Source organism: Leptonotus elevatus, chromosome 8, assembly GCF_054856555.1.
Source record: "Leptonotus elevatus isolate MCC_2025b chromosome 8, RoL_Lele_1.0, whole genome shotgun sequence".
Classification (NCBI taxonomy): domain Eukaryota; kingdom Metazoa; phylum Chordata; class Actinopteri; order Syngnathiformes; family Syngnathidae; genus Leptonotus; species Leptonotus elevatus.
Window position 1 is genome coordinate 15,879,763 of NC_141246.1, and position 12,528 is coordinate 15,892,290.

At 38.3% G+C, this 12,528-nt stretch overlaps 1 protein-coding gene across 1 annotated transcript in view; it reads right to left on the bottom strand.

Moving 5' to 3' along the window:
* rbm20 (RNA binding motif protein 20) overlaps positions 1 to 12,528 on the bottom strand; it is a 41,157-nt gene that overhangs the window by 6,624 nt on the left and 22,005 nt on the right. The window contains exons 2-8 of the mRNA XM_086083091.1: positions 10,077 to 11,088; positions 8,739 to 8,803; positions 8,391 to 8,494; positions 6,442 to 6,542; positions 986 to 1,132; positions 350 to 481; positions 185 to 264 (exon numbers count right to left, since the gene is read on the bottom strand). Of these exons, the coding sequence (XP_085939217.1) occupies positions 185 to 264; positions 350 to 481; positions 986 to 1,132; positions 6,442 to 6,542; positions 8,391 to 8,494; positions 8,739 to 8,803; positions 10,077 to 11,088 (1,641 nt within the window). The remainder of the gene's footprint in view (positions 1 to 184; positions 265 to 349; positions 482 to 985; positions 1,133 to 6,441; positions 6,543 to 8,390; positions 8,495 to 8,738; positions 8,804 to 10,076; positions 11,089 to 12,528) is intronic.

Here is a 12,528-nt window from a genome sequence, read left to right on the forward strand (position 1 = left end):
CAATTAAAGAATAACGTTTTGTTGTTGTGATATGTTGTAAGGATAACTTTGCTACTGTCATGTACAAGTGAACTTTTAGCCAAATAGCGTAGCAAAGTGTTGCTGTTTGGGCTGAAGTTACATTTCAATAATCTGTGGGTTTTTTTTTTTAATCATTTTGCAGAAAGATGAAACATTTCCTTACTGCTCAAGTTCTTTCATTTCGTCTCTTTCCCAATGAGAAGCAATATCGTGGATGATTGCCTGAACATCTTTACCCGGTTTCTATAAAAATAAGACATTTCAACTTAGTAATTGCCTCTTTTTTTTTTTTTTTGGTAACTGAACACACGGCATCCACGAGTCTTACCTTTAGTTGCAGCTCCTGGTACCTTTTCGACATTCGAATCAGAAGTTTCTGATTGTTTATCATGGCTGGAGTCAGTTGGTAGTACTGAACCATGGCTTGAGCTGCCTCGATGTAGGCCATCTCCAGAAAGGCCTGATTGGAGAGAGCATAAAAACAAATCACTCAACAGTTGTATAATTCTTTTTTTAGTGTAATATTAAAATGCAAGCATACAAGCAATGCACTTAACAGTTTTACTAAAAAAGTGCTGTTCAAACATGAAACAGACATTTTCATACAAATCTTACAGTGTACAAGTTTACTGATTCGTATTTTCTAAATGTGAGTACAAAAATAATAATCGCAATAATCAATTTATAGATTTGCATCGGGATTAATCGGTATCGAATCGAATCGTGACCTATGAATCGTGATACGAATCGAATCGCCAGGTACTAGGCAATTCACACCCCTAACCAGTGAACCAAATTTTGGTGCAGATGGATTTTTTTTTTACGTGGACCTGACAAAATGATCTTCTGGATGCACACTCACTGAAAAACTCCAATCTTGTAGAAAATACGTTTATTAATAAACATTACTAAGCCTATACCAATAAAAAAAAAAAGCCTCAGTGACAAAAATATTTTGTAGCACCTGATGGGTTGAGCGCATCAAGATGTAATTGGTAACTTTGCCAAAGGGCAGTCCCAGATTGATGACATCATTCTCAGTACAACTGCCTTCAGGGAGATTGCAGATGTGAACAACACGTCCCGTGGTGGCCTTTCTTGGTGGAAACGGCTGAAAATATAACAAGAAAAATATTAACATCAGAGAGAGAGAAAAAATGGCAGCAGTGGCTTCGTTTTTGACTTGGCAATTGGGACACGGTGCCCTTGAGCAAGGTCATGAAACCCCAACTGCTCGGGGGTGTGACATAGTTGCCTAGCAGCCTGACTCGGACATTTCTCTTCAGAGTGTAATGAGAATTTCCCCAAGGGCCTCCAGAGAGTGTGAAGTTACCATAATTGGTAACTTAAGCAGGTGATCCAAACTGTCCTTACACGTACAACCATGTGATTAGACCATGTCAATCAAAAAAAAATTATAGGATAGGATTTATAATCATAACAACTGTATAATGAATTATATTATACAATGATATGTCAGCATAATACAGTATAGTGTGTCTGTGGTGGAGGTTGCCGCATTCTACCCATCGTCAATGCAACACTATCATACAGCATGTCTTTGATCCAGCTGGCTTTATTAAAACCAATGCCCAAATTGTAGCAGTATAATTAAAGTTTTCACATTTAGATTTTTTACACACACTTGTCAGCTTACTGCCAAGAAATGTTTCAACTATTTGATACTGCAAAGTATACTGGCCCATATTTAATTGCATTTTCAACATCCCTTTTAATTCTGAGACACAGCTCATACTTCAATAAACATACCAGCAGATGTAATATCTACCTGCTATGGGGTGTTGTATATTTGGCACCATTTTTTATTGCAGTTCTCAGCATGCTCACATTTCACTAATTGCTACTTAATGAACTGCCAAACAGAAATTCTCCTTTACCACAGTTGCAGAAAGCATTTGTGAATTCATCACTGAGTCGAATTTCTGCAAGCATTGTGCTGCAACTGCAATTTTTCAGGGGCCCTTCCTCACCAGCCTGCCTCCTGACGGACTGTTGCATGTGGATGACGGCTGAAAGTCTGAATTCCGGGTCATTTGATCAGTGAAAATCTAAACACAAACAATTATCCACAATCTGACAAAAAGCTATTTAAAAAAAATGTCCAAATGAGATGATCTTTATTTCATTGGATATCTGCATAAATCACACTTATCAATTGTATCATGATGACAATAAGCAATAATAAATAAATAAATAAAGATTTTAAAATGTGTAGCTCACCTAAATGTTCAAAACCTTGTTTAAAAATAACTGCAACATCTGCATTTTTTCTTACTTTTAGTTTCAAACAGTCTGCACTTAATGGTTTCAGACCAGCAAGTTGACTTTGGCAGTTTGAGCGGTACAAGAGCGATAATTCTATTAACAGCTCTATGCCAGTACCACTGCCACCATCAGAGCACACAAAGGTCAATATACACTGGGCTCAATAAACAGATCCCATTATAGGCTGTTAATGTCCTCTGAATGTTCGAGAGAAGAAGAGTCTTGGGTGGTGCTCTGTGCACTTTGCTGGTGTTTGACCTGCAAATGTCGTGTGCTTGTGAACGCTCAGGCGGTTTGACCGCAGCACTGAGATCCCCACTGAGGGTGATTCAGCAGCTAGCTTATTTTAGTTAACTAAAACTAACGAAAAAACTAAAATTCAAAAAACAATTTCGTTAATGAAATAAAAAAATAACGAAAATGCTTTAAAAAAAAAAAACGAAAACTAACTGAAACTGCATTTAATTTTTTACAAAACTAACAAACTAACTATAATTATAGCAAAAATGTCCTTCGTTTTAGTCTTTGGTAATACATTTACAATACTTTGGGGATGATTTTAAATGTGATTTTAAGTAGATTTATTTTGATATTAACCGCAATAAGGACATTTGAAAGTGTGTCACACAAAAGTGACATCATCTAGCAGCAGCCAATAGAAAAGCACCTTCAGATGACGTTGCTCCCAAGTTGTTTTTTAAATATTGCGCACAAGTAATACACACTTTAAAACAAACTCAAACTAATACTGAAACTAACTAAAACTAAACTAAAACTAAGCATTCATGAAATAACTGAAAGTAATAAAAATTAACAGAACCACCTTGAAAACTAATTAAAACAAACTAAATTTAAAAACCAAAACTCAAAACGAAATAAAAACTAACTAAATTGAAAAATTCCAAAACTATAATACCCTGCTTAGGAGATGATTGTTAGCTGAGAACACAAACCAGCAGTTAGTGATTCAAACTGTGAACAAAAACACTGTGGATAAAAAAAAACAAAAAAAAAATACCATCCATACATACAAAAATGAGGACAGCCCAAAATAGCATCAACAGCATCAACATAGGCATTTGTTACTTGTTATCAAGTTAAGGCATGACATCACAGTTGCTCAGGGCTCAGGTAACACCCAATCACGACCTGTTTTCTGAATCTGAGCCATGATTGGTCATTTTCACTCGACAGCAAATGGCAAAATGGCCGCTCCCTGAGATGTGTGGATTTTGCTGCTTCAAGTGGAAGTCAACCTTGAACACTTAACACATAATAATATGTTATATGTGACCCCACGAGTCTAAACATGACATTCTCATTAATATTACATGTGGAATATGAGTTATGCATTAAAATTCAGCCATTTTTATCCATCTCAGGGGGCGGCAATTTTGCCACTTGCTGTCAACTGAAGATGACATCACAGTTGCTTCAGGGCTCAGGCAACGACCAATCACAGCTCACCTGTTTTCTGAAGCTGAGCTGTGATTGGTTGTTACCTGACACCTGAACAACTGTGATGTAATTTACACTCGCCAGCGAGTGGTAAAATGGCTGCCTTCTGATATTGGTTAAATATTTGATAAAACTACTGGATTTTGCTGCTAACACAATATCAACCAGATAACCATATTTGGACTAGTGGGGCTGCATAGAACATATTATTGTAAAAAAAAAATGGGGGTTGACCTTCCTTTTAACTCCTATTCAACACACACAATATTAATCAGAATGCCATCTTATGTGGGCACTTACAACATATTATTGTAAAACATTTTTTTGTTTGACTCCCCCTCTAAAGTGTCAATTCTTGTACATTCCATTTTGTTCAAGTATGATCCGACTAGAAACATGTTCCAGACCATGTTTTTTTTTTAGCTCTATTTAATTCGATATGGGTGGTATTAATATAAAGAACACTTTTCAAGATATGTGTTGTACTGCATGTTATAGAGTTTCCTCTGTAAGAAACAGAAAGAAAACAATTTTCACTTCATTTTTTCCCCACCACACAAGTTAGCCTTCTGAATGCGCTCGGTCATGTGCAGTGTTGCTGAATACCTTCAACGTATTCAACTCCGGCCATATACATGTATACAACTATTTAATATGGCGCCGATTGACCATAATTCATCCAGAGGACACATCTGTTTGTTTGACGTTCCAAGGAGTTGGCCTGCTTACTTTCCGAGGTCCTCCCAACGTTCCACAGACCTTGCATGCCCTGGTATCAATTTACTCATCTCGACTTTATGTGTCGTTCGACACACAGCTGCCTGCCTGGAGGTTGTTAGGCCTGTGCTGCTAACAGTAATTCTCTAATCCTGTGTTTATTATTTTTGTGTTTGGTTTCTCATTCCTTGACGCTACCATCTTAGTTGAAGGGGGGACACAGCATGAGACTTTCATTCAAAGAAACATAGAGTACTGTATACGCCAGTATGAAAATGGACTTGTCACATGCACATAGTATCTTCAAGTCCTTCATTCTGATTGGTCATTTTTAAAATTTCTTTTATTCCTTTGTTTGAAGAAATGTCGTGTTAATGGCTATTTTTTTGCCTTTCCCTCTGCACACATAAACACTGAACCACACTTTGATTTAAAATTGTAAAACTCCACCTGTTCTACTCAGACAGGTGTTTGTTTATAGAAACTAACTTTAGCTCATTTAGAATAGCCTATAAATATGTTCACACTCGCACAATAAAAGCCTCTTCCAACGAGCAACAAAGTGAACCATGTGGATTTCCCATCACTGAGGGCCGCCGAACACGTGGTTGAACATGCGAATGCATGGAAAAGTCATTTTACAGTGGAAGCAGTGATATTCTCAGCACCCATTGTAAATGTGTAAAGTTAGTATATGCATGAAATACTGTAATGGAGAAAGTCATCATACCACCCTAATTGAGTTAGCAAACAAATATATTTTGGTAACATCGCACTAATATTGCACTCTTGGGTCGTATTTTCGTGCCTAGCTATAGCGTAAAGTGCAGTCTAACTATTTGCATGGATGGCGTTTTTGTTTCTTTCTTTCTATTTTTTTTTTGTGGTGTGGGGGATATTTTTGTGCGAGTGAGCACAGCCATCTTACTTTCCAGCTCCGCCCATTCCCTTTCAATTCAGTGCAAGAGAGGCACGCTCAGTTTTTGTTAACGCGGAAACAGAAAAGCTGCTGAAGCCGATGCAGAAGATCAAAGTACGTTTATAAGGAAATGCAAGCAGACCTCCATTGTTGGATGATGAAAAGTTGGCCGCTGTGAAATGGGCACTTCCATCCCGATCATTCGAGTTCACGGCATTACTTGTTTAACCAAAAAAAAAACATTTCACAATTCTTTCATACAAGAATACCTCAATATCTCGATTTACCATAACCTGTTAGCTTGTTTTTTCTGTATAGCAATTTGCGCTAATGTTGTTAATGCCTTTCAGTGTCTACAGTACTCGTGACACCGTTTTCAAGTCACTCAAAAGTTTTTTTTAGGTCCAGTAAGTATTTTTTTTTAATCATACATGTTAAAGTCCATCAAGGGGAAATTCAACTCATATTCCGATATACACTTGTTTTTTTCACAGCGCACATAGAACCAGAACAAACACATACACTGTCTTAGTGAAAGTGCTGTATAACGAGTGCTACACAACTTGATCTGAGCTGGTGGGGACGATGTCTTGCTCAAGGGCACGTCAACAGGAGCTGGAACTTGAAACATGATCATCTGGCTCAAAAGCCCAAGTCCTTAACTTTATGCTGACAACACAATGGCTTGATTAGCGGCTTTGTAATTGTCAGGATTTGTACATTAGTTTTGTTTTTATTATCCAGATGTAATTGATCATGTATAAAATGCACAAATTGATATTTAGAAAAAACTATCCAGTAGAGGGGCAATCAAATGGTTCCAACTTCCAGTCTTCCTCATTTCTCAAGATACATAGGCGGTATAATCATCCTTTTTTCAAGGAACAAGCTAAATTTGTACAATTTAATTGGCTTGTGATTATGACTGTGTATAAATGTGGTCAGTTGTAAGATGATAGCTATATTTATTTCATATATTTATTTATTGGGACACAATACATTAATGTGAGAGGGGAAAAAAAGACACAATTTTGTCAAACCTTTGACTCTGGCTGGTGTGACGTAAATCCCGTGTTGGGCAAAGGGTAATTCTTCATAGCTGCAGCTGGCAAGTATGAGGTGTTGACTCCTAAGGAAACATCTATGGAAACAATTTCCAATATGCAAAGTGGGTAATTGTAGCAAATACTGAGATGATACCATTGAATTATTGCCATTATTTTCATAGGTTAAACTGGTGCATTTTGATTTTTGTACCGGGGCAAGTCTAAGTTTACCGTGTTTGGTAATTTGGCAGACTGGGGCTGGGCATTCCGTCGAACTGAGGATGTTTTTTTTTATGTGCCCCCGGCGCTTTGGACAATTTAGTGACAGAAAGTATGCTAGACTTTAGACCGGGTGAAATCAGGTCTAAGTTGTGGCGCAGGTGGTGTAATGTGATTTAGGTGAATTTTATCAAGGCACAGGCAGTTGGTGGATGTCGTATTTCATTCATAAATATGACACCAGTGTGCATCAAACCCTCTGAATAATTGTGGACCGAATATTTCTGCTTTCACAATGTTAAAGACTGTCTGCGTGACTTTCCTGTATTTAATTTGAAGGGAATGAGGAGAGCTGCTTACATTTCCCGGGAAACAAGTCGGCTGTGTTCACTCCCACAACGGCGCAAATATCGTTTTACACCGACACCCAGTCTACCAAAATACCAAAAGAAATAAAACTCCACCCATGCGCACAGTTGGACTGCACTTTGCACTAGACGGGACCGGGGCAAGAAAATAGGGCCCAAAGTATAAAATAATTGCAATAATCCGTTACATGGTCTTGTGGATTTAAAATTTTAAGCAGAGCGTAGTTTCCTCCACAATAATACGCAACAATAACATTGATATCAATTTGAAGTCCAGCTTTATATGTCTGCCTTAAGTACGGCATGCTATGCCGTTAACATCAGTGTGGTGGGACAATACGACACAGATTTTGCCACTTGCTGTCGACTGAAAATGACATCAGGTGTGATCAGGAGACTCAGGTAACGACCAATCATGGCTTAATTTGCTCAGAAAACTGGTGAGCCATGATCCAGAGCTCTGAGCACCTGTGATGTCATTTTGATTTTCAGTCCACAGTAAGTGGCAAAATGTTAATGATCAAATTAATTATTATCTTCTTAGTGTTGAAAATTGAATTAAGTATCCTTTTAACTCATTCACTACCATAAATTCATTTTGAAAAAAGATTATTAAAAATTAGGGGCAAGAGGCGATTACAATTTTTAATTGTAATTAATCGCATGACTTCACTAGTTAACTCCCAATTAATCAAAATTTTAATATCTGTTCTAAATGTACAATAAAAAAATTATAGGTTTTCATACTCTTGTTAACAAAAGTGGGGAAAATTTGTTAAACTAATAGAAATAGTTCAAATTAAATTTTGATGTTTATAGCCGTCAAAGGCAGTGAATGAATTTAAAAAAAAAAAGATAAAAAATTCGGGGCAAGAGCCGATTACAATTTTTAATTGTAATTAATCGCATGACTTCACTAGTTAACTCACGATTAATCACAAATTTTATATTGGTTCTAAATGTACAATAAAAAAATTATAGGTTTTCATACTTTTGTTAACAAAAGTGGAAAAAAAAAGTTAAACTAATAGAAATAGTTCAAATAAATTTTTGACGTTTATAGCCGTCAATGGCAGTGAATGAGTTAATATCAATTACTTTTTAAATCAATGTTGCTTTTACAGTATGCTGGTCTTACCACACTGAGTAATAATAAACTATCATATATAAGGCATGTAACGAGAGGCGATTGGACCTTTTAATTCTAGACACGGCAATGCCCTGTATCTATTTATAATAACGTGTTACCTCACCCAGCCAGCTCCATCAATTACTCTCATTTACATAATTGCTATCATTTGAAAAACTGCACACTGACGAGCCAACGTTTGTGAAGCATGTTACTGAATAACTTACCTTGACCGGCGGCAGTGTAGCTCATTGAATCCCCTCCATTGAGAGCGCCATCAGTGGGCCTACTGAGTGTGTAATGAGCAGCTCCGGCCGCCACTACTGCCGAGCTGGAACAATTAAGCACACGGCTCATTTGAGCTGTCTTATGACGCATATTCATGAAAAATCACCAAGACAGCTGAGCTGTATGTCTTTTGCAAACAAAATGAAATATTTGAAAAGACAACCAGGTACATCTCTTCTGACCAAGACCCAATGACAAGGTAGCCCAGAGTAAGCCACTATATGCTGTATGTTATTACGGGGCTGCTTTAAAACGCAACACTGATTTGAGCACCCGCACTCCCTCACCCTTTGTTATTGTACGCCGTTCGGTTCTGCAGGTGTAGCTTTCCCTTTACGTGCTGGTCCCAGTCCTGAAAATACACACACAAGTTGACACGCATGAACTCTTGACATCTAACACTAAGTAGCTTTCCCTCTTGTGTACAAACTCAAAGCACTTAAAAAATCTTAAGAGAATATGGTGTGGTTTTCAGTTAAAGTAGCATAAAACAAAAAAACGTAATCAATTGTGTGGAATTGATTTGTGATTGTGGCTTAAATTGGAAGTTGGTAGTCTTCACACTGCTAGCAAGATTTGAATGTAGCCTCACATCACCCCACAGCCCTCACGAGTCACGACCAAAGCCACGTCCCTCACTCATGTTAGCGTGCACGTGACGTGCACTGCACGAGCATGCACATAAACAAGCCGTTCTTAGACATGGCGGCTATATCGCTAGCATGACTCATTCGAGATAAAGTGTTGTGTTGTTACTCTTATTTTGCCTCAATGCTGTCCACTTCCTTCTTTTTAACTTCCATTGCTAAATAATATAATATTCCATTGCTAAATAATATGGCTAAGAAAACAGAGGTTGCTTGGTGTCCCGGATGAGGCTTTGTGCCAAGACCTCTCGGTCACAACTTCTGTCTCTACCATCTGTGGAAGCGACAAGTTTTAACATAACAATTACAATTTAAATTGGAGTCAGAGGGATTGTTTTTTCTTCCAAAGATCACTTTAATAATACTCTTCTGCCAGGTCATACAGAAAGTATTAAAAAGCGCTCTATATGGCACATGTGATTTAATATCGATCATTTTTTTTATAAAGGCAAATTAATCATGAATTATTATGAAAGACAGTTGACGAAAAACTTTGACTTACAGTGTTTTAAGCGTTCACTGTGACAACTTCACAAAATTCTACAAGTTTGTATAAACTCGGAAACCGTCAGAATACCTGCAATGTGGACTGCAGCACATGAGGCAAGTTTCGACGAGGAGCTCCAAAGATTAATTTATTACATTTGGATTAAAGGATCATGCTTTTGATAACATTTGGGAAAGGGGACATGACGTGAAAGGTAAGACAAGAGACAACAACATCTAACTTAAAACCAGGTAGGCTATGCTAAGCTAACAGATAGCTGAACAAACTTAACCTGTCTGTGAAAATGAAGTAATAGACAACCCAAATACTAGTTTGGCACTATTTTTATGAATTGATGTACGATTTGCTTACAACCCTCTTGACTCGACTTGATACTATGTATGACTTGCTATACATATCGCAAAAAAAAAAAGTGTCCAATTCAATTAATCAATATATTTTTGTGACTTTTTACCAAACAGCGGGCTCACCTTGAGGTTGTAGACTTTCTTGTCACAGATGCTGCACTGGTGTGGCAGTTGAGTGGGCGTGACAGCGTGGTAGTCGTTAACTTGGTAAGGCTGAAGCGTCCTGGTACCTGAACATACCATTTCCTCGCCTCCATGTAGGGGTTGGTAAGTCCCAAAGCCCTGCAAGCCGTCAGTAACAAAAGACGAAGCCCCACTCGTGGCCTTGAACTTGAGCTCAGAAGTGGGCTCCTCTGGGTTGTACAGTTCATTTCTGGCCCGCACCGCTTGCCCAGCTGCTGTCCAAACAGTGGCGACGTCAGAGACCAGCGGCGCATTCACAGTATGACTCGTGTTCGTCGGACCGTTCCATTTGTCTGTCTGTCCAGTGCAGTTATACAGATTCATGTTCTGATCGCCAACACTGAAACCAGCTTGTTGGCTGGAGATATCTTGACCAAAGTAGTCTTGTTTGAACCCAACATTGTTCAGTTGTTTTGCTTGAGCGCTGACCACGGAATAATGTCCATCACCTGCAGGGGCTGATGCTGAAGATGTCCCTCCCAAGTTGTACTGAAGACGCCTGTCGATATCAGATGGATACGTAGGCCCGGACTTTTTACCAAACTCCACACCCTGTTGGCCCACTCTGGGCCCTCCACCATGATGGTTCAGCCTCACGTTCCCTGGGCTTTGGTTGAATCCGCCTGCCCCCAAGGCTGCATTTGAAGTGGGAAAACCGAGCACTCCTGTGGGGAAGCCAACTTGGGGGTTCCGCAGTTGATTGAAGAGAGGCTGGGCCATGGCAACATTGGAAAGAACCTGATTGAGAACGGTGGCCGCGGTGGCTGTATTTCCGCCCTGAGCCAGCTTGAGGCGATGGAGGGCAAGCTGGGCCTGCAGCTGAGCAAGCTGGAGGCTGGCTGGAGTCAGGAGGACCTGCTGGTTCGGCTGCTGGACTCCCAATTGCAAACTGCCAGGCAGCTGGCCCCCTGCCTTAGGGCCCTTCTTGTCTGCGCTGACCACTGGCACCGCACTGATGGCAAAGGGAACACAAATAGAGTTAGTCTACATTAATCTAGTTAAAACTCACGTTAAAAAGTCATGTTTTTGATATCTGAATGATAAGCAGGATAAACATGTCAGCTGCTCAAGGAAATTTGCTGGTAATCTGTTCCATCCATGTATTGACCACACCAATATTAGGTACACACCTCCACAATAAAAATACAAAAACTCTGCCTTTACAAAGATAATAATCCTCAGTTTTGACTGACACTGTCAGCGAGGTATTAACTCATTCACTGCCATTGACGGCTGTAAACGTCAAAAATTAATTTGAACTATTTCTATTAGTTTAACATTTTTTTTCCACTTTTGTTAACAAGAGTATGAAAACTTTTTTTTAAATAATCGTGTTTTTTTTAAAAAGAAAATATTATTAGAAATTAGGGGCGTCAGGCGATTAAATTATAAAAAAAAATAGGGGCGTCAGGCAATTAAAATTTGTAATTTTTATTATTCGCATAACTTCAATAGTTACATTTTATATCTGTTCTAAATTTACAATACATTTTCCTAGGTTTTTATACACTTGTTAACACAAGTGAAAAAAAAAAGTTAAACTAATAGAAATACTTCAAATTCATTTTTGACGTCTATAGCCGTCAATGGCAGTGAATGAGTTAATAACCAACATGTAAATTGGCAAAAGTTGGAAACTGTGTTAAATTAACATCTGTCAATTAAAATTGACCACATTTTTCAGAATGCTACAACATTTTATTGGATTCTGCATATCTACCCAAAGTAAGTGTATAAAATAAATTCGAACAAAAATCATTTTCATGGGCTGGACATATTAACACTTGGCTTACTGAAAATTCATCAGATTGCAAATAAATTAGGGTGACCATATTTTGAGCTCGAAAAAAGAGGACACTCGGCACGGCCTCGAGATATTTAAATGATACTCAAAGTTTACTCAACATATGCCTCCTTTGGGTAGAAAATAAAACAAAACATAACTCTCTTTTGAAGTCTTACTTGAAGAAATAATGACGCAATGTTCTAATTCTAACCTTTTGAGGTGGGGATCAAAGCCTCTAATTGGGTGCACAGAGCACTACCAGTAAGCTAAATTTCTGGGCCAGCCAACACAGCTCAGGAACTTATTTGAACATTCAGAAAGTGAGACACATTTTTCCTACACCCCTCACGATCGACTTGGGAGCGATATCAGTCACGATAACAACAAAGTGCACTCTGCCTCCCATTTGTCGCACAATGACAACTGGTCATTTTCGTAATTAAAAAAACAAACAAACAGACACCCGGACAGGATGTAAAAAAGTGGACATGTACGGGCAAAAGAGGACGTTTGGTCACCCTAAAATAAAAATAATTATTAAATGGGGCATTAAACTGTATTTTTTTATTTTATTTTTTAAGAAAATAATTATTTTTCCCCCCCACA